At 44.4% G+C, this 21,039-nt stretch overlaps 1 protein-coding gene across 2 annotated transcripts in view; it reads right to left on the reverse strand.

The window, feature by feature from the left end:
• Window positions 1-1,837: 1,837 nt before the first annotated feature.
• KCND3 (potassium voltage-gated channel subfamily D member 3) overlaps window positions 1,838-21,039 on the reverse strand; it is a 240,583-nt gene continuing 221,381 nt past the window's right edge. Inside the window, exons 4-7 of one of the 2 annotated variants that reach the window (XM_065403280.1) lie at window positions 12,229-12,321; window positions 7,227-7,283; window positions 5,913-6,160; window positions 1,838-2,024 (exon numbers count right to left, since the gene is read on the reverse strand). In XM_065403280.1, the coding sequence (XP_065259352.1) occupies window positions 1,838-2,024; window positions 5,913-6,160; window positions 7,227-7,283; window positions 12,229-12,321 (585 nt within the window). The remainder of the gene's footprint in view (window positions 2,025-5,912; window positions 6,161-7,226; window positions 7,284-12,228; window positions 12,322-21,039) is intronic. The other variant, XM_065403281.1, reaches the window with a different exon arrangement.

A 21,039-nucleotide genomic window follows, 5' to 3' on the forward strand; every position in this document is an offset into this window, starting at 1 on the left:
CTCGCACAACATGGCTCTCAGCCTGACTGAGGCATTTGGACGTGATAATTAATACTATGTTATACTGTCTGTGTCTGTGGATGGAATGTACTATGTTGGATCAGTAGATGCTGTCGCTAACGATTTGCAGCCATAATGAAAAGGTGGTCTGAGGAATGTGTAGCAGGAGAATAAGCAATTATTTCCCACTTATTTTTCCAAGTGGAGGACGGTCATATAGAAAGGAAACTGTGTCAGGTCCTTGTATTTCAAGACCATATTGTTACTAGAAAGATCTCAGGGAGAACAGTCAGTATTCACCATAGAACTAGTCAGAAGGATTAAGCTTGGCAGTACCACACAGAGTTACAGTTTTTGGTTGACTAAAAGTGTGTGACTTTTCCCAGATGAAGAATAGAGCTGTGAAGTAAAGTGCTGTCTGTTCCATAACATATCCCATGTATTCCAAACCCCAGTATCCCTCCCCCTGCTCAACTGGACACACTGTAGCTCCTGTTCTGGGAGGGGAGGACAAAAGTTGCTAAACTAGTTTACCTACCACATCAGTGCAACCCAGATGCCATCGGTAAGCCAATAGGAGTCACAGGACTGTGTTAAAAAGCCAAATACCCTCTTAGTCCATGCCGAATGGTTGGCTCTAGGTTTAATTGTATCAAGATCCAGACACTACTTGGCTACGATTTACAATGGGTTACATGTCCAATATTAGCATATATATATAAAAATAAAAAAGCATGGACATAGATGACAGGTTACATTCTATCCTATTTCTGATGATCTGGTGCAGTTGAGTTTGGTGCTTTTTTTGCCATTTGTGTGTACAGGTTTTTAAAAAGTTTTCCTACTTTTTTTTTTTAATTTTTTTCCTTTTAAAAATACAGAACTGGTAGTCTAGCCACACTCTTTACAAGTAAGTGATAACAAAAAGAGAAAGCAGAAATCCATGTGGGACTAACACTCTACTAAAGCCTTTTTTTTTTTCCACAAATATGTTTTCACAGACAATAATTAGCAGACAAACACACTGTTTGCAGTTGCACTGTATTGACTTAAAAGGCGGTTACAAAATCATCTAAGTAAAGAATGCCATCCAGGGTGAACGATTTATTTGTGTGTGGGGGTGTGTGCGCGCACGTGTGCCACTGTGCTTGTGCAATCAGTTTGATACTGTGCACCAAATCCGGAAAATGTGCTCAGACTTTTGTGTCGTTTCAATGTGGTTCTCTTTCACACATACATACACACACACACACACACACACACACACACACACACTGAGGAACGGAAATAGATTTCTGTGACAGCTGTCGTCTTTGTCTAAATCTTTCTCTATAAAAGAAAAAAAAATGTGTAATTTTGGTTGATTAAAGATTCTGCTCCATGAAGGAAAAAAAATCACAAAATACATTGTTTTTTTCACCTTTTTCAGTCATTTCCGCATGAATAAATATTATCCATTAAAAACCTTTAAAAAGGTGCCGAGATACACAGTGTTATATTTGTTTCTTTATTGACTTTCTTGTTGCCATGACGGTTCTTTTTCTCTAGCCTCTAGAAACAATTTTCTGCTTCGTATCCTGGAACAAGGCTCTCCGCGGGTGCGGGCACACACAGACCCTTTCTCCAACCCACCTCGTCCTCCTGCTCCTCATCTGTTCTCAGTCCATGGCATGAATGCAAGTTTGAAGAAAGCTGCCTCATTAGGTCTCCATTGCTAATTCTATGACGAAATGTCAGGTTGGTCCATCCAGGCACAATTTGCAGCAAGAAAGGAACATGAAGGTGTGGAGGGGGAGAGATGCCGGCATTCCAGCTGCTTCCTTCAAACGACACCACCTTACAAGGCAGAGACCTTGACTATGTTGCTGCATGTGGTGGAAATGTTCGTAGTGGGGTGAGGGCCGCTCTCTCCTTCTGGTGTCAGTGCCGGTGGGGTAGGAATAGTGATGATGGCTGTCGTGAGGTGGGAGGTTTTGCAGTTCGGTCTCAGCCCGTCGTCTGATTTCATATTGAGACTGGAACGACTAGAAAACAAAAGGGATTTTTTTTTTTTAAACAAGAATCAGTAACAAAGGCAACTGCTCCTCCATGGTGTTGTATGCCTCTGAAGGAAGGGCGCTGAAAACCAGCTACAGCAGAAATCACCGAACAATCCCCCTAGACCCTGATTACCACTGGACATCCTTAATTGCCCCCTGATTAACACCAACCTTTAACTGCCCCCTGTTTGGTATGCAACTTCGCCTGTGGACAGGTTATTTCTTTCAGACTTCTCAGGGTTTCTTGTACCTTCCTCTGGTGCTGGCCACTGTTGGAGATGAGATACTGGGCCAGATATTACTATTGATTGGGTCCAGTATGCCAGTTCCTATATTCCTGTTAACACCAAGCCTGCGTAATCGCCCCTCTGGTTATTCAGATGCAACCCAGTATTTTTTTCCTTGAAGGAAATGGGGGTGTTTTTCAGTGACTCGAACCACTTGGGTAGATGGAACTCCAAAGCGCCTTCCAATGGAGGGCCCAGTGCTGGCTGCAGCTGTTTCATAGCAATGAGCAGGTAAGGGGGTTGGTAACGAAAACATCCCGCAGCGTGGCCTTTTTTAGCTGCAGGCAGCTTGCTTCAGGCTCTGTTATGGCTGCTGAATTAACCAGTCTCTTACCTGCTGGGGTGTGCACAGCTTTTTGTGTGTGCTATGCACCATTCTAATGCATTGTGCAATGCTTGTGTTTCAAGGGACTCATGCAGTGAGTTTGCGTTTCTCCCATCTCAGCATAGGCACCGGGGGCCTCTGAGAATTGTGATTAAACACTCACTGGAGCGTCGCCCAACCCAAAAAATAAAATAAAGCTGAACAATCAAATTAGCTTCAGTGGGAGAATACAGCAACGGACAGGGATGCTTTGACTGTGATACACACAGGCATGGGCACGGGGCGAGAGAGGGCCTGCACAACAGAAGCGCGCCCCCCCCCCCAACAGTCTGGAGGTGGGGGTGAGCACAGCTGTGGGGGATGGTCATCTCCGCTTTCAGCAGCGGCCGTGATTATAATGAATGAAAGTGAGGTAGCAGCTCAAAAGTGGATATCGCACAAGTCAGAGCTCACCCTCTCCTACTGCTTAGAAGCCTTTCGCTCCCTCAGACCTCAGTAAAGAAAATATGTAATGCAGAGAGTCATGGTGCTGGATCCTTAGTTGCTGTAAATCTGTGGAAGTCAATGGAGCTAGGCCCATTGATGCCAGATGAGAATCTGGCCCTGTATACTGTTTCTTGGTTTGCTTCCTTTAGCAGCTATTGCACCTGATTCTGTTCTCATTATTGGTGGAAATCAGCTGTCACGCCACTGGACCCAACAGGGTATAGTGGTGTAAACTTGGTGTAAGTGAGAGGAGAACCAGGTCCAAAGTCTTATGAGTCCATAAGGGCTCCCTGACCACAGGCTTAAACTTCAATGCAGTTTTATTTCTCCTTTCAAAGCCTCCATCCCTTTCTCTTTTCTACTTGTTTCCCCTGCACTAGTCTTGAGGATCTGGCAGCTGGGAGCATTCCTATTAGATCTGCATCAGTTGCATCCTATAATTAATTACCGAGGGAAAATGATAGGTCTGTTTTCTGTGCATCTGCATAGCGGCAGGAGTCTTCTGTTACCAGCCCAACAGGCTTGCTTTAAACACAGGGCTTGTCCTTTCAAAATATAAAGGGCTCCCTGTTGGAAAGTCACTGCTGTTATTACAGGTTGACTCACCAAGAGGCTCTGTCCTGATGTCTCAAGTGTCTGGGTACTTCTGTGCGACAAGGTGGGTCACGTAATGTATCTTATTGGACCAACTTCTGGTGGTGAGAGAGACGAGCTTTCAGCCACACAGAGCTCTGCGTCAGGCCTGGGAACGGTACTCCCAGTGCCACAGCTAAATACAAGGTGGACCAGCTTGTTTAGCATAAGTAGTTAGCACATATTGTAAGGGACCACTCAAGGTAGAGCGACCTGTTATAACACATCTGCAGTTATAGGAACATAAAGGGGTGGGGTTAGTGGGTTACAGATTGTTGTAATAATCCATCCAGTGTCGGTAAACCACTAACTCCACCCAGACTGTCTATGCTACCACTTGTGTCGGTATAATTTAGGTCGCTCACGGGTGTGAACAAGTCTTCCCTCTGAGCAACATAAGTTACACCGACCTAACCACGGGTGTGGACAGCGCTCTGCCGGTGGGAGAGCTTCTCATGCTGACCTAGCTGCCGCCGCTTGTTGGGAGTGGATTAATTAAGTTGAAGTGGCGCCACTGCATCGGTGCAGCTCTGCTGCTGTAAGCTCTCTAGAGTAGCCATAGCCCCAATCGCAGCTGAAGAGGCTAAGGCAGAGTTTCTAAAACCTTTAGAAAACTGAGCCCCGCTTCAGGAAAATTTAAAGAATCCCCAGTCCCTCCTTTCCACTGCAACCTCTCCAGGTGTTCTTAAAGCCCAACCCATCAGGAGTGGCTGCTCGCAGTAGAGGGTGCAGATCTTCATCATAGCTATGTCACTGCTCATCTGGTAACAGTTTTGACATTTAAAATGTCATAATTGGAATTGGTTTTAGCACCCATGGAAATGAACAGAGCAGTTCATACTCTTTAGAGCTATTGTTTCAGGCTTGCTGCAGACTCAGGCATATGTTGATTACATTTGAGTAACCTTTTCAAGGTTTTCTTTAAAACCATAATAGCTGGACATGTACTTATTTTTTAATGGAAGATTGTAGGAAACAACTGAGAAGCTTGTCCTTTCCTGCAGTCTTATCCTTCCTGTCCGCCAAGGGGGTACCCCCACCCTTTGGGAAATACTGAACTAATGTTGAAAGGGCCATAGGGAATGAACTCTCACGCTATTCCCTTTCTCATTTCCATTTGATACATTATTCTTCACTTAAACACCTTGCTGAATCATGTCACTGGTGCAGAATAGCTGCATCCCCCTTGCCCCAGAGGCAGCTGCATTTCTGCTGTGGGTAAAATAGTTCCCATACACTTTGGAATCAGGGGGAGGTCCGGAGTTACTATTTCAAATGCAAGTCTTTGCTTCCTCCCCTTTTCCAAAGCTCCCTAATGCACAAGATGTTTGGCTGGGCACAGGGAGAGGACTTCAGAAGTTCATTCAACTACAGTGATGATGATGCCTTGATTATGCACTAAATTATTTTTAAAAGGAGAGTCCATTTGAAAATCCAATATCGAAAGAGAGATCTTTCTTCACTTATGTTACTAATCGCACATTAGATTAGCACAACTCAACCCATTTTGAAAATCCTCTTCTCTTCCCATCTCGGCTGCTCTTACCCTTCGGTCAGCAGTGGTCAAGTAACTCAAAGAAGTCAGTTTCCCTGGCAGGCCAAGTCAGTATAGGGGTGCAGTGTGAAGAAGGTTCTGTACTTTATGCAGCACATACAGATTGCCTGGAACCAATGCCGTCTGGCATTGCTCATGACCGAGCACACGGCTCTGGCCAAGTTGGTAGAAACTGAGAGCTGCCTCCTGCTGGTCAACCAAATAAGAGCTGTGCTGAGCTGGGTATTGCCGCCTGCTGGGCTGCAAGAATGGTACTGCATGAGCTGTAGTAATCTGGTTACAGCTGAGGCTGAACCAATGGGAGCCTCAGCTGGGAGTCGCCTCTCTTGGGTCCAAACTGGCTGGAGAAGAGCTAAGCTAGAGCTTGGGTCAGCTTCCTCTGGGCTAAGTCCATAGGAGTTGCACAGAGCAGCCAGGAGCCACCTCTCCTGGGACCATATTAGTAGAACTGGAAGTTAGATAGTCCCAGGTGGGACCCATTTCTCCTGGTCCGAGGGGGTAGAAACTGGTCTAAACTCATCTCAGATGGACATTACCCTTAGCAGGTTTGCATGCAGCAGTCAGCACCCAGGGCCTGCTCACTGTACCTTGTTGTAAGTGATGGCTGTTCGCTGCATTGGATGTGTATCGTGCTTAGCTCCTGCATGCTCCGCAGGCGAGTGGCTGGCACGTTGGAGTTGGGAAGATGAGTCGTCTTCTTGTTGCGTCGAGAACAACAGGAGGTGGACCCGCCATTGTTACTCGACAATGAGGGGCTGCGAGTGGAGGGGTAATTCTGCATTGAGTTATCCATGCAGTTCTGCTCAAACAGCTGCTCATCTATGAACTCATGGTTCTGGCAGGGAAAAGAACAACAGTGTCACTCTCGTCATTAGCTACCATAAGGTGGTTCGTTTTCAAGAACACCTTTTGCTATTGTGGGACAGGTCAGCCCCTCAGCTCTCTGCCCCTGTGCCTGAAACAGCTTGCACTAGACAGTTCCCAGATTTAAAAATGCAAACAACAACCAGGAAAGAGATGACTTCATCCCCTTACTCATTGCAACCAAGAGAACGTGTTTGCTCCCCCACAACAACATGGGAATAAGAGAAGCTATGGCAGAGGCATAACAGCCTGTCAGGACCAGCTGGCTTACACATTCCATATCCATAAATAGTTTGGGCCTGATTTTTCCTTTCACTTACACATCTGTATCCCTGAAGTGAGTCTGGTGAAGTCTGTGGTGCCTCACTGTTATAAACCTGTATAGAAAGGAGAGTCAGGCTCACTGTCTTTTGTGTTTGGGGATAAGGCTGTGATGTGTACTGTTTATGTCAGCAGGACCAATTGGTCATCAAGTTGGAAAGTTTAGGTATGGTGTGCTGGTTAAGCCGATCCCTGACGGTATGTCACACCTATAGTTCCATTCAAAGCTGGGCTGGCAGCTGAGTTATATGTGGCAGAAGTAAAGGAGTCAAGGTGGAAGCTGCCAGTGGGAAGAGTTAGGGGGAGGGAAATGATGATAAAGGGGAGCCTAGAACTGCAAAGTTGGGTAGCCTAGAGCTTTAAAGTTGAATGGAAAACTTCAGTGCCTCTTGCACCAATAAGTAGAGGACAGTGTAGGGAAGAGCCAAAGTCTATACACACCTAGGCACATACATAAACATTCATAGATGTCTAATATACACATTTTGCTTTTTACCTATCAGAACTGGAAAGGAAGGAGGGGGGAACTGGAGATAAGGTAACCATCAATTTTCATTGGAACAGATACTAAGTCTTAGAGCAAACAAAGGCATCAGTTAGCAAAAATGAACCACATGCACAAACTTCCAAGAACAGGACCAATAACAAGAAAGGAGACAAACACTCTGACGTGTCACAGAGATTGTAGAAAACAGATTGAATTAAAAAGGAAATACCTTGATGGTGGAAGTTCGTACAGATAACAGGGGATCATCCACAAGATAGGACAATCCCTACAGGACAACATGCCAACAAAAGATAAAAACACGATTGATTGTCCATTCCCGCATTCCAAAGTTTAGTCCCAGCATTCCATCCATTCAATCTCAGCATTCCATCTGGCACCCCAAGTTTGAATGGGCAATTGAGCCTTTCCTTTACTAAACTAATTTGCTAAATCAGATTTTTCTTTCTTTCTTAACATAGTGTTCTGGAACCTTGCACTTTAATTATTTGTTTTCTCTTTCTAAAAGAGAATGGAAGGGCAAGGCGATTTACAGCTGTTGTTCATTTTTTATTTTATTTATTTGTTGAGAGCCAGAAGCAGAGGATAAAACAAATCAGAGCTTGCCCAATTGGGAATGTATGGTGACTGGATCAGGGGTTACCCAAGCAATGGGACTGTGTTTTGGTTGACCTTTGTGGAAATATAGAAGGAAGGTTTTGGCTGAAGGATGTGTCTCAACCCAGGCAGCAGCCAGCGAAAGCGTAGGATATGAATGTCAGGGGTAGGGAACAGAGCGATCACATCTGGGGTACGGAACAGAGCTGAAAAATCTTGTGTTAACATAGCAAAGAATTTTTTGCTATGATTGTCAGAAGCCTCTCAAGGCCACTTTTGTCTTTTAACACACCAGATTTGAGGGCCATTCACAGCTGTTAAATTGTAGGACTTTATTCTAGTGACAACTGCAGATACTGTGAAAATAAAGAAGGTACTTTTAAAATCCCTCTGTCTAGTTTCAGGAAAGGTGATTTGCCCTTTGAAACATGTTGGTAACCATGGCACATGGATCATTCCTCATTCCATTCCACCTGCAACTTTGAAACATTGCAAAATGACTCTTCAGTGTTTAAGAATTCATATGCTGCGATTTGACATTTTTGCATAATAGCTTAATAGATTAAGAATGCCAAGGAAGTACAGGAATTTCAACACAAAAATTGATTGAGCTGTTTTGACTAATACATTGAGAACCACAATCTAAACATGCTGCATATGACTCCTTGAATGACACTCTTTTTTGAAAACTTTGATACTCCAGGTCAGCAGCACTCAGACTTTAAGAACTGAACAGCCACTTAATGCTGAGCAGAGTTGCAGAGAGTCAAAAAACCACAATCAAAAGAAACCCCCCTTAAACAAAATCTTGGTGGTGTTTGCATCGTTAGAGCTGATTATATGACTACTGTGAAGAGTTTGTTCAACAATCCGGAGATTCCATGGCCAGATGGGACAATTGTGATAATTTAGTCTGGCTTCCTACATAACACAGGCCATAGAACTTCCCCAGAATAATTCCTTTTGAACTAGAGCAGATCTTTAAAAAAAAATTATCCAATCTTGATTTAAAAAGTGCCAGTGATGAAGAATCCAGCTTGACACTTGGTAAATTATTTAAGTTGTTAATTATCTTCTCTGTTTCCCCATTATCCAACAAATAATGTATTTAATAAAATTAACTGTTTTCATTAATCTAACAGCTCCATGCATTTTTTGAAGACAGATATATATATATATATTTTTTTGCTGCTTTTTTGCACCAACAGGCCGCCGTTGACAACAGGCGAGATTGAACCTGGGGCCTCTGAAACTTAGTACATGAGCCTCAAACCAACTGGCTGCTAGCTAAGGCTGTAGAGCAAACTCAATCATCTCTCTTTCTCTCTCTGTGGGCTCAGTGCCACTAGAAGGGACAGAACACTACACCCAGGAGGTGTGTGGGTTACACTGTCATTCATCAACTACATTATTTTCAAATAGTTATATTCATGATTTGATCAGCTCTAACTGTGATACGCAAATATGTGACAACGCTGCTGACAATCTCATCCTGGTTGGGGCAGACTGGAAATGGGGGGAAAATGCAGCAAATATTTTGTGGATTTTTTTTCTCCAGTGTTCATACAAATTCAAAATTGCAATGACATTTTTGGTCCAAAAATCAAAATTCAGAAAATTTTCAATAGCTGATACAAATATCTGAATGCAACGGCAGGACAGTTCACCTCATTCGTTTTGTGGCTCTCTTTGGTTCTATTCAATGCAGGAACGCCTCTATATTACTGTTCCTAACTCTGCACTGGCATCTTGGCCAAAATAAATTGGGGCCAATACAGAAAAATACAAGAGAAAATGCAAGGAAAGTCTTCTGCCTTGCATTCTCCTCTCTCTGCTGCTGTCCCTTGGATCCAATTGTCTGTTGTTATAATTCATTTTGGGCCAGACAGCTCTTGCCTTACTCACACTGCAATTTATACCACAAATACTGAAATCGGGGGGAGTAATTGTGGAGAAAAGTACAATTCGGGAGCGAGGCTATCATCATCTGTCCTGAAGATTGTCTAATGTAGGCCTGAGCCCTGCAACGATTTACAGATTTGCTTAACTTTACTAGGGTTACCATACGTCTGGATTTTCCCGGACATGTCCGGCTTTTTGGGCCTCAAATCCCCGTCCGGGAGGAAATCCCAACTAGCCGGACATGTCCGGGAAAATAGGGAGGGAGGGAGGGGCTGGCGGTGCAGGGCCGGGGCCGCTGGGGCCGGGGCTGGCGGTGCGGGGCCGGGGGTGCGGGGCTGGGGGTGCTCGGCCGGGGCCGGTGCCCCAGGGCCCAAGCCGAGCCGGGTGGGAGACGCCGGGGCCAGAGCCTCTTGGCCTGGGCCAGCCGGCTGCCAGAGGGAGCCGCTCAGCCGGACTGGGCCGTGCCGTGCCGCGCCCCGCCCCATCCCGCCCCGCTCCAGCCCCAGCCCCAGCCCCAGCCCCAGCTTACCTGCTGCCTCCCTGTTTCAGGCTTCCCGCGAACATTTGATTCGCGGGAAGCAGGGGAGGGGGAGGAACAGGGGGCGGAGCATTCAGGGGAGGGGGCAGAGTTGGGGCGGGAAGGGGCGGAGTTGGGGCGGGGCCGGGGCCCCATGGAGTGTCCTCCTTTTTTAAAATTAAATTATGGTAACCCTAACTTTACTCACTAATAGTCAGTGGAACTCCTCACAGTGTGTAAAGTTAAGCATATGTGGAAGACTTTGCAGGATCCAGACATTACATGGTGGATGCTTTGGGACAGGAATCTTATCTTTTTATTTTCTGTAAAATACCAGGCAAATTTATGGCACTTTGTAAATAGTACACCTCTACCCCAATATAATGCGGTCCTCGGGAGACAAAAATCCCTACTGCATTATAGGTGAAACCCGTTAGATCGGGGTAGCGGCGGCAGGGCTCCAGGGCCGCGGGGAGCCCCAGGCCCTTTAATTCGCCATCTGAGCCCCACTGCCGCAGCCCTAGGGTAGCGGCGGCAGGACTCCGACGGTGATTTAAAGGGCCCGGGGCTCCCCACAGCGGCCAGAGCTCCAAGCCCTTTAAAGCGCCGCCCGAGGCCCGCTGCCGGAGCCCCGGGGTTACCGGCTCTATGCGAATCCGTGTTATATCGGGTCGCATTATATTGGGGTAGAGGTGTAGTAACAATCACATGATATGAGCCATGTTTGAAATATACTATTTAAAGCTTAAGGGTAAGTACAGAATTCTAAACAGCTGAAGAGTCAGGTTGTGAAATATCTACTTGTAATGTAACATACAGAGTTATCAGAAAGACAGACAAGCTCGGATTTATACTATAAAATGAAACCAACAGTCACTGATATAGTGCATCAGCACTGGAATGATTAGCTTCATAATTCATCATGATGAGTTTCAGGACCTGCGGGATTTAGTTGCTATAGGTATTTAACCAGTGGTCTTCTTCCAATATGCTCTTTGAAACCTACATGGTGTTTTCCTGCTAGGAACCAAACTGTGAAATTGAGACTACGTATGCAGGTCAGAAATCAAAGGCATATCTGATGGTGGCTGCAGATAAGGAAAGGGATACATCTTATCAGGGCTTAACCCATTGGTGTCTTTCCAGAATGATCCATGATATACAATATAGATAATATATCCCTTTACCACAAATCGCCTGTGAATATAAAGCTGGAAATAAAATGTACATGAGATAAAGATCTGTTTGCAATTTTTCCAGGGACTTCCGCTTACAGAACTATTTAAAAATTAAAAAACAGCACTTCCTAGGGGCTTACTCCAGCACCATGCAGTGCATGAGTGAAACGTCGTTATAGTAGAATCCACTTGACTGGCCTCCAGATGAACTACATGTTCCTTTAACTGAGGCTTGTCAGGAAAGACATGCATGGTGTCACTAAATCACATTAAAAAGGCTCATCTTCTCCCTTTAAATGGCCCAGTTGTTGTTTTCTCCGGCCTATTTGTGGTAGGGTATACGTGTGGCTTAGAATTTGCTGGCATCAGCTTCCCACGGTAGCCCTCTTCATGCCAGCAATCCTACACATCATTGGTAGTGGGTGTGAGCAATGGGTTCAGAGGAACCCGTGATATATGCACTTTAACTGCAAGTGTAGCTAAGGACAAACTGAGTTTAGCCCTAGTTCAGAAACCATGGTTAAAGCCTACTCCCGCAAGTCTGTCTCTTTGGTCATTACAGGCTGCTTCTCTGCTCCACAGTGGCTGCTTGCCCTGCAGTCTGTACTGGCATTTGCACCAGTTGCTAAGTGAGTGCAAGGAGGCAGTGAAATGCTACCCAATCAGAAAGCTAGTGATTTGCACTGACTGTGCACTGGTGTAAATGCCTGCACAGGGCAATCCATCTGTTGGTCCTTTTACACGGATTTACACTGTTAGCATTTTGCCCAATGCTTATTTGTTAAGCAATTCACAAAAAGAAAGTGAATCTCTCTCCGTGTGGCATATTCCAGGGAACTTCTGAGATTCAGGACGCATCACTTCACTGACACATATTTTTATCCCCACTGGGGATGTGTGTTTGTGAGTGCATGCACTGGTTTAGAGGAGCATACTGCACCCACGTCCTTTCCAAAGGAAGCCTGGACCCAGGAGGAAAGCATTTAATCAGATTTAGAAAGGGTCCTGTTGCTACTTACAGTTGTTTTTTCCAGGCAGTGCAGCAGGTGGTGATGTTGGCTTTCGATCAGCGAGGTGGATTTGCTGATGTGCTGCTCATCATCACTAGATCCCTAAACAACCAGAGGAAGAATCAGGCTTGAAATCATAGGGATAAGGAGAACAACCATGTCAGATTGTACAGGGGAGGAGGTGGGGGAAAGGTGACAATTCCAGTGTTGCCAACGCTCATGTTTTTATCATGAGTCTTGGGAGTTGGTGTTTTCCTTAAAGCCCTAGCTCCTGGATTCAGGTCAGCATCTCGGCTTCCATTTTAAAAAAAAGGGAAGTATGTAGCCCTTTGTGGTTGTGGAGAAGAGCTTGGAAACATGACCTGAGTGTGGCCCAAAGACCCAGAAAACAGAAGGCAAGGAAAAAGAACCCACCATTTATTATTTTTCAAAAAAAGTCATGATTTTTGAAAGCTCAGAATGGCAATGCTACACAAAGTTTCACCCTAAACCCTACTGCCTCCGAGAAGGGGGTGATTTGCTTGGGAGTGAGGAGTTTGTTATTCTCCTTTTAGATCAAGAATGAACCAGTGGCTGGGGTATAATCCAGGAATCAGGTGGTATGTGGCTTTATGATCCTGTCTCTTGGATTGGGAATGGTACAAAACATACAGTGGTCTTAAGTGAAATAGTGAAGACGGGGAGCAGGAAAAAACAGCCTATAATTGGCTTTGTGGGGTGTTACTGAATAGACTGATAGTAGTAAGGGCCAGGATTCCTGGGTTCTGGTCCCAGCTCTAGTAACATCTCTATATCTGCCTTCAGTCTGCTAACACGGAACTGATGTTCATCTGCTCTCTAGTGGTGTGGTATGATAAGGCTTCTGTGTGGAGGCTGAGTGCCATTATGGTTTCAATGAGAGCTGGTGGTGTCTGGTATTTCACAGGCTCAAGCCCTTTGTTTGAAAAGCAGCTTGGATAAAAGGCACTGGAGATGTGCACATTATTATTATTAATAAATCATCACTATTAGTAGAAGTGAAGTAGATTTTACTGGGGAACATGTAGCATTGGCATGAGAGATTTGATCGGAGGGAATTAGCAGCAGCCCCTCGAAAGAAAAAGCCCTGTTTTCTGAGGGGGTTGTGACTTCTATGAATTAGGATTGTATTATTTGTATTGTGGTAGTACCTGGGAATCCCAGGCATGGATCAGGGCCCCATCATGCTAGGCACTGTACAAACACTGCCCCAAAGAGCTCACTCTCTAAGTCAGACAGCAGGGTGGGTTTCTTGAGTTAAAATTCCTTGACAGAGTCTTCTTTAGAGTCAGCTCAGGCAGGCACTCCCAGCTGGGCTGGAATCATGCACAGCTGAGATGCGTTAGGCTCAGAACCTTTAAAAGAGGGTTGGCTGCTAGCAGGCAAGACAAAAAGGATGGGGATTTAGGAGTAAGGACAGGCAGTGTCAGACAGGTTTAATCATTGGGCTGAATTTTGGGGGCATGCGAGTGATAAGTATTCAAGCCGCATAAAAGAAAAATGACCTGAGATGATGATTTAGTTGTCGTTGGGGTGTGTGTGCGTGCACTCTTTTGACTTCACAAGAAACCTTTGCAGTAAAGTAGGGACCCCACAGAAAGTGTTTTGCTTAATCTTGTCTTCATGAGAAGTTTTGTCCTAGCTGCTGAGAGCCTGGCCTCCCAAACCATGATCAGCTAGCAGCAGGAATGCTACCTGTTCTTAGTCTCCTCTAAGCCCCTAACTGGGTGAGGGTTTCATGCTGCTGTTGAATGGTCTTTCATGAGAGACACAGATAGCAGGTATAAGACAAACTGAAAGCCTAGCTTTGTAATGATGAGGGCCCTATCTACTACAAATAACAAATCCAAATGGGGAATGTGAAATCCAAAAGACCTGCAGTACCGTGTATGCATAATAACGCTCAGCACTTTGACAAAGCTTATTGTCTTCAAAGGCCTGTACCAGCTAACCCCAATGCCACCCTTCTGATAGAGATCAGTATTAATATCTCTGTGGGGAAACTGATGCATAGAAAGGTAAAATGACTTGCCCGAGGGGATAGTGGAAGTCAGCTTCAGAGCTGGGAGTAGAACTCAGATGTTCCTCTTGCCTACGCCTGTCCGCTGACCATTAGACCATGATGTCATTATTATTGCTTCTCTTGCCATAGCGTAAGGACTCTAGAGAGGATCAGAGCCCCATTGTGCTAGGCACCCTACAAATAACCAACCCCAGAGAGCTCAGAGTCTAATCTTTCATTGTTCTTACAATTCAATCATTCAGCAGAAAGATATTAGATCCATTTAATTATATACAAACATTACTTACTTAAATTCACCATTTACATGCTTTTTGGGGTCAGGTAAGGAAGGAAGATATCTGAAAGCACTCTCAGTTGCTTGCTCAGTGTGGTAAATATCTACTTAAAGAAAATAAATCTGCTCTAAGATCTCTCTGGAGCCCCAGGAAACTGGGCAGAGATTAAACACACATGCTAGAGAGGATTTCCAATAAGCACATTTTTGAGTGCCACAGTCGAGGTTTGTGTATCATAGTATGTAAACCCATGAATCTGCTCTCTCCGTGTCTTATACAAATGCATGTTTCTCAAAGTATTGCATGCATCATTCACTTTTCAATTTGAAAATCGGATATGCTCCAGAAATGGGAAGAAAGGAGCTATGAAGAAGCTGTTTGGCAAGTCTCTCTGCTATTCCAAAAGAAGGATTATATTAGTTCTTCCATTTCATAGTTGCAGTTTTAAGAACTACTTTGCTAAGCATTTTTTCTTTAAACCCACTGACCCTGAAATCCACCCCAATTTCATGGCATGTTTTCTGTGATCATACTCATTAATCTTTATGTGTATTCAGTGGCTAAAATTTTCAAAGACAATTAGACACATTAAAAGACAATTAAATGTTTGCAAGTGACCCCCTTAAGCTCCTTAGATGTCTCAGCAGTAGATGCCTGGCAGAGAGACTCCTCTGTGATGCTCGAAGCTGAAAGATAAAAGTTGACACATGTGCCTTGCATACCTGTTTCTGGCACATAACAGCAGTATCCAAAAGTTTAAGAAAGAAAATGGGTGGGATGGGATAGAAAGCAGAACATTTCAACGTAGGCATCTACGGCTGACTTCATCTACGGTTGTTAAAGGATTTAAATCAGTTGTGCTTAACTCAGTTGATGTCCAGCACACCTACGTGGCTCGTGTGATACACTGAGCATTTGGCTGCATCTTTGAATGTGCCTGAAGCCACACCCAGGATCGTACCGTGATGTCTAACTTGGCATTTCTGAAAATCAGGCAAACTGACTGATGCTAAACCAGGGCATAATTAGGGGTCACTGACTGCACAAACAATTTATAGACTGATATGAGGGAATCTCTCCTTGGTAGGAGGCTGTTCCGCTTTGTTGCCTTGAAAACTGTTGTGCTGGGACATTTCTAGAAGGTATTTTCAGGGTTGGGCTAAAAAAAACCCCAAACGGTTTAGGTTTTTCTTACTAATAGTAACCCAAGTCAACTAACGCATCAAATAGGTCCTGTACATAGCCTGCAGAGTTCACTAGCTAAACCTCTCCAGATGGAGAGAAGGAATAGAAACTGAGAAGAACTTTGCATCTGAATATCTCCTGTGGAGGACAGCGTATGTGATAAAGCAAGTGCAGCAGTATAAAGCTAAATCTCACTTAAAAGAAGAAAGGAACAGACCATTGCAATCGGTGGCTTTAAGTAACGTTAATCTCTCTGAGAACCAGAGGTGCTTTGTAGCATGAAGATAGAAAGAAACTGACCTGAAGGTTTACTGCATTGATCCAGGACATCTGTGCAGAGAGATTTGCATGCTTTTTCACAGAAATCAGTAAAGGTTGGACGGTCAGGACATTTGGGTTAAAAAGCCATTTGGAACAGCAACACGAGAAAAAGTCATAAATGGGCAGTGAAACATGATTATTTTGTGATGAGGGGGCAGGACCCATTTTTTTCAGCTCCCAGGGGCTCCCAGGTTATTGACTTGTAGCAATAGCTGTATTGGGGGGAAGGATGGTTTTGTGATTAAAGCATTGGTCTGGGTCATCTTCAGGTCTGGTGTCTCTCTACTGTTTATGTCTGGTTCCAAAGCTAATGAAAAGTGGAAACATTTTAAATCGCATGGTGAGACAACATGCTGCAAATAGCCTACAGCAGGGACTGCCACAGACTGTTACAGGTGCCTTTTCCCTGCTTTGCACAGGTCCTGAATGTGTTGCATGAGATAAATTTGCCAGATGCTGTAGAAATTTAAGGATGGAAACTCTATCATTGGCACCCTGAGTAAAGGCAGACATCTGTCACTTCCTGCAGAATACCCAGCACTTTAGAAATCCACAGGAAATCAGCTGACACCTAACACAGACAGTGAAACATTACTCTAACTGCAAGAAGAAAAGAGATTGCCCAGATAGCAACAGGTTCCAACTCGTTGGAATTCTACATATTATGTGAAGAAGAGGCATACAGAACAACAAAATGCTTAACATGAGTATATCAGAGAGTAGCCAGTAGGAAAGAGATACTGTCCTTGCTTTCAACCATTGAAATCGTACTATATTAGCTTGCCACCCCTCTTCTGCCCATGTCAATTGATTACTTAGGAAAGTAGCATTAATGATGTAAACTCAGGTTAGGCAGGGGCTTATTCCCACTTATCAGATCCTTGCACATCATGCTGGAGAGCAAATATGAATGGAATTTGAAAGCCAAGGAAACAAGGCTTCATTGGCTCTGGTAGAAGACCTAAATTCCACGGTAGAATATATAGTGTTGGCAACTTCTCTCCTCCCCTTCCCTCTCCCCGAGGGCAGACTTGAAATGTATGGAAACGCAGATCATGGGATGGATATTATCAGAAAAAAATAGCACCGAGGGTTGGATTCCTGCCTTATCTTCCTTGCTCCTGCTTTTCCTCCAGCTCAGTACATTCAGAAACAGACACTGCAAATTTCTGGCACATCTCAGCATGCAAAAAAGAGTGGGGAAACAGAAGATAATAACAGCTGCAGCAACAAATGCATATAGACAGTCTGAGCACACAAATGCCTGGCAGTGGCTGTTCTATCCAGGAGCACATTCCAGTAGAGAATGAGACCTGCGTTGCTCCATGCAAAAGCAATCTGGGTTCATTAGAAGAAAAATCTGTCTGTAATGAAAAGCCCAAGGGAGTGTTTAGAATTTGATCTGGGATCCTACCTCTGCAAGGTTCTGGGAAAATGATGCCAGCCACCATCCCCAGTTTGCACTTGAAAGACACACACTGAGCTGCTGGTGGCCTTGGGGAAGACTTGCTTCCTGAATGTGGCATCCAGCTTCACAAATCTGAAGAACTCCGTGAGTTGTCTTATCTCTTATGCTTGGCATTTCAGCGAACAAAGTTGGACAGATTTGACTACAGAGGGACTGGCACAGAAGCTAATTGTACTCTTTCCATGCGGGTGATTCTGCCCTTTATCAATATTGTGGCTGCAGAGAGTTCTTGGTTGTAAGAAGGGACAGATCTCAAAACAGTCTTGTTTCAAAACGCAGACCTTCTATCATTTCAACAAGAAGTGAATCATGTCTACCCGACCACTTTTGTTGGTATAACTTACGTCATGCAGGGGTGTGAAAAAACACCCACCTGAGCGATGTAAATCACACTGACATAAGCACCGGTGTGGACAGTGCTACGTTGGCAGGAGAGCTCTCTCCCGTCAGCATAGGGTGGCTACACAAGCGATCTTACAGCGGCGCAGCTGTAAGGTGTTAGTGGCAAGAGGAGATTAAGGCTCATGTATGCTGTGTAGGCTGCAGCCACTACAAGGTACATGCCCATCAATACTTGAACATGTCTAACATTCCATCTATTAACACTGCATCACTTGCTTCCATAAATGAAAGGATAGAAAACCTGCCTATTCAGCGTCTGCATGGCAAATACACAATGCCACAAACCCACGTTTCACTGAAGGGAAAGTCGGTGCCACCTTTCGGGAATGAATATTCTCTCCACACTGCTCTCCTTTGATCATCCCTCCTCCTCCTCTTCTGCTCTTTACACTGCCAAGCTCTAAGCTGAAGACACATGGCTTGATTCTCCCCACACATAAGCTGGCATAAATCAGGAGTAACTCCACTGGTGTGAGAGGAGAATCAGACCCATGTTCCTGCATGCCCCAAAGCCCCCTGGATGCTGACCATTCAGTCAGAATGTTATCTGTGGTAGTTATTTCCTTGGATAACCTCTCAGGACTCCAGAAAAAGTATTTTGGGACCCATAAGTCCTAATGCTTCCATTCTGGCTTATCTCAAACTGTTTATATATATTATATATTGATTACATAGTAGTAAACAATGAAAATTTCATGCTAATTGCTAATAAGGACTACATAGTAATTACACTTGGAATTATTGCTAACCCTAAGGCAGTCTTGTCACTAGATATACACATGAAAGTCCCATTAATGTTGACGCAAGTTTTGGGCTTGCTTCAAGAATAGGATATATAACCAAGTGTAGCTACTATGTAATTAATGTTCATTTGCCCATGAGGGTACATCCAGTAGCAGGAACCAAAATATTATCTAACACGGCAACTACAAAAGAGAGCTTCCTTTCTTCTGTACATTTTAAAATAATCTGAGACTGGCAAATCACTGGGCAGATTCTGCCACTGTCCCTCACAGTTGTCACAACATCTGCAGTAGCCACAAAGCCAAAAAAAAAAAAGACCCCTTTCCTAACTCATTTTGGGCAAAAGCCAGAAACGAACCTACCAGCCAATTATTGCTCTCAGGCTAATATGTTCTGGACTTTTGCATCTGTGTCCCAGCAGCCATTCTGTGAGCTGCCTGGCAGAATGGCTTCGTTGAAAGAGAAGTGATGGGATTCACGTTGGCAAGACAGGCTGGAAAATCAAGTGAGAGCCACACATCTGTGCTGAGCTGCCATGGCATTTTTAAATAGTACAATTAAAAGACCAGCAAAACCCAAGGCATGATTTAAATTTTCAGTGCAACAGTGCATGTTGCCTCCTGATGAAATAACAGAATCTTATTAACTCATCTGAGCTAGTTCTCCGAGTCCTGGGCCAAGTCGTAACCATTCTGTACCTCCTTCAAAGGTTTCACGGTTTGATTGGCAAACTCTATTTACAGTATGTGCTAAAAAAGAATGCAACCAGCTGAGACGGTTTAATGCTCCTTTTCAGAAGGCCTCACTGGCATTAGAGGCTGGGGACCCTTTGCAGAGTATGAGAGAAACTGCCTGCCATTGAACCGAAGGCTCATGAGTGGTGAATTGGATTCCGACATGGACGGTCACTAGGCTGAGGTGGCAAAACTCCCATTCGGCTAGGTTGGGTTTTGACAAACGTGGAAAATGAGAACTTAGCTCTCAGATTTGCTTAGTGCTTCTAGAGCCATTTTCATCCAGAGATCTCAGTGCCATATACAAAGGGTGGTAAATATCATTGTTGTCCCTATTTTAGAGGAGGGGAAATGAAATGACACCGAGTCAGTGACAGAGCCCAGCTCTTGTGCATCCCAGTCTAGTGTCTGATGCAATGTGCCTCTTTGGAATCAGTTTGAAAAGACATCATGGCAGCTGAGGGCCAGAGTCTTCATCCCTTACTCCCCTTGAGTAACATCCTTCCTCTGGAAGTAATCTCACTGAAACCAGTGGGGCTACCCGCAGAATTAAGGGGCTGCATAGCATGTGCCCAGCCTAAAGGGCATGGTGATTCCTATGTCCGTGATCCAGCCCCCACTCAACTCAAATGGCAGTTGGATCAGACCCCAATGAGCAACGCAGAGAGAGACATTGTAGGCCAAATCTTGAAGCCCTGGCTCCACTTTTACAGTGGCAAGTGTTCCATCTGACTTGGCAAGAACTGAGTACAAGTGAAGGGTTTATACCTGCAAACATTCACTCATGAAGCAGCACCAGGCAGAGTGCTACAAGTGTTTGTAGGATTAGGTCCAGAGTATGGATGCGTGAACAAGCATTAGGCAGCTCTCAAGGCTCAATTATGCAATTTCTGTTCCCCATGTGCACCGAGGACTGATTTATTTGAAATTAAACCCACAAAATGTGTTAATTCCTGCTCAGGTCTTGAGCAGGTTTTAATGTAGCAACCTTCTCTCATTTCCACTGATTCTGCCGAGCAATCTGACGCACTTAAAACTTTCCTTTCTCATGAATAGCTAATACTAGCCTCCAGATACCTTGCTATTAAAAATAAAACCACCGAGCTGCACAGAACAGGAGCTGTGATACATTTTCCTCTCCTGCTGGACAGTCTTTGGGTCCTCATTCCTGCAATCCAGTAATTGTGAGCCTGTAATAATTTCAGGGCTAATGCTTCCAGGAATCCCTCCACAGTTCCCTGATCTCATGCTAGTGGCTCACCAACTCTGCAAGTGCTGGCTTTTTCTACTCATAAGCTCCTCCTGATGGTAACGTAGCTACAGAAGAACAGCATTGCCAAACTCAAGTGTTCTAAAATCATGAGATAGGCTTAAAAATTATGAGATTTTTGGAAATAATAAATGTTTGGTTCTTTTTATTTGCCTACTAGCTTTTGAGTCTTTAGTGTTCATGTTTCCTAGCTTTTCTTTGCAACCAGGAGGGTTAGAAGCTTATTTTTTTTAAAAAGAAACAGATTCTGATGTATTCACTTGACTCCAGGAGCTGGGGCTTTAACAAAAACATCGAATTGCAAGATACGCAGTAAAATCACAAGTATTGCCAACACTGGAGGAGTGAAATAATGTGTGTGTGTGTGTGTGTCAGTTTGA

This window comes from Emys orbicularis, chromosome 4, assembly GCF_028017835.1.
Source record: "Emys orbicularis isolate rEmyOrb1 chromosome 4, rEmyOrb1.hap1, whole genome shotgun sequence".
NCBI classification, from domain to species: Eukaryota; Metazoa; Chordata; order Testudines; family Emydidae; genus Emys; species Emys orbicularis.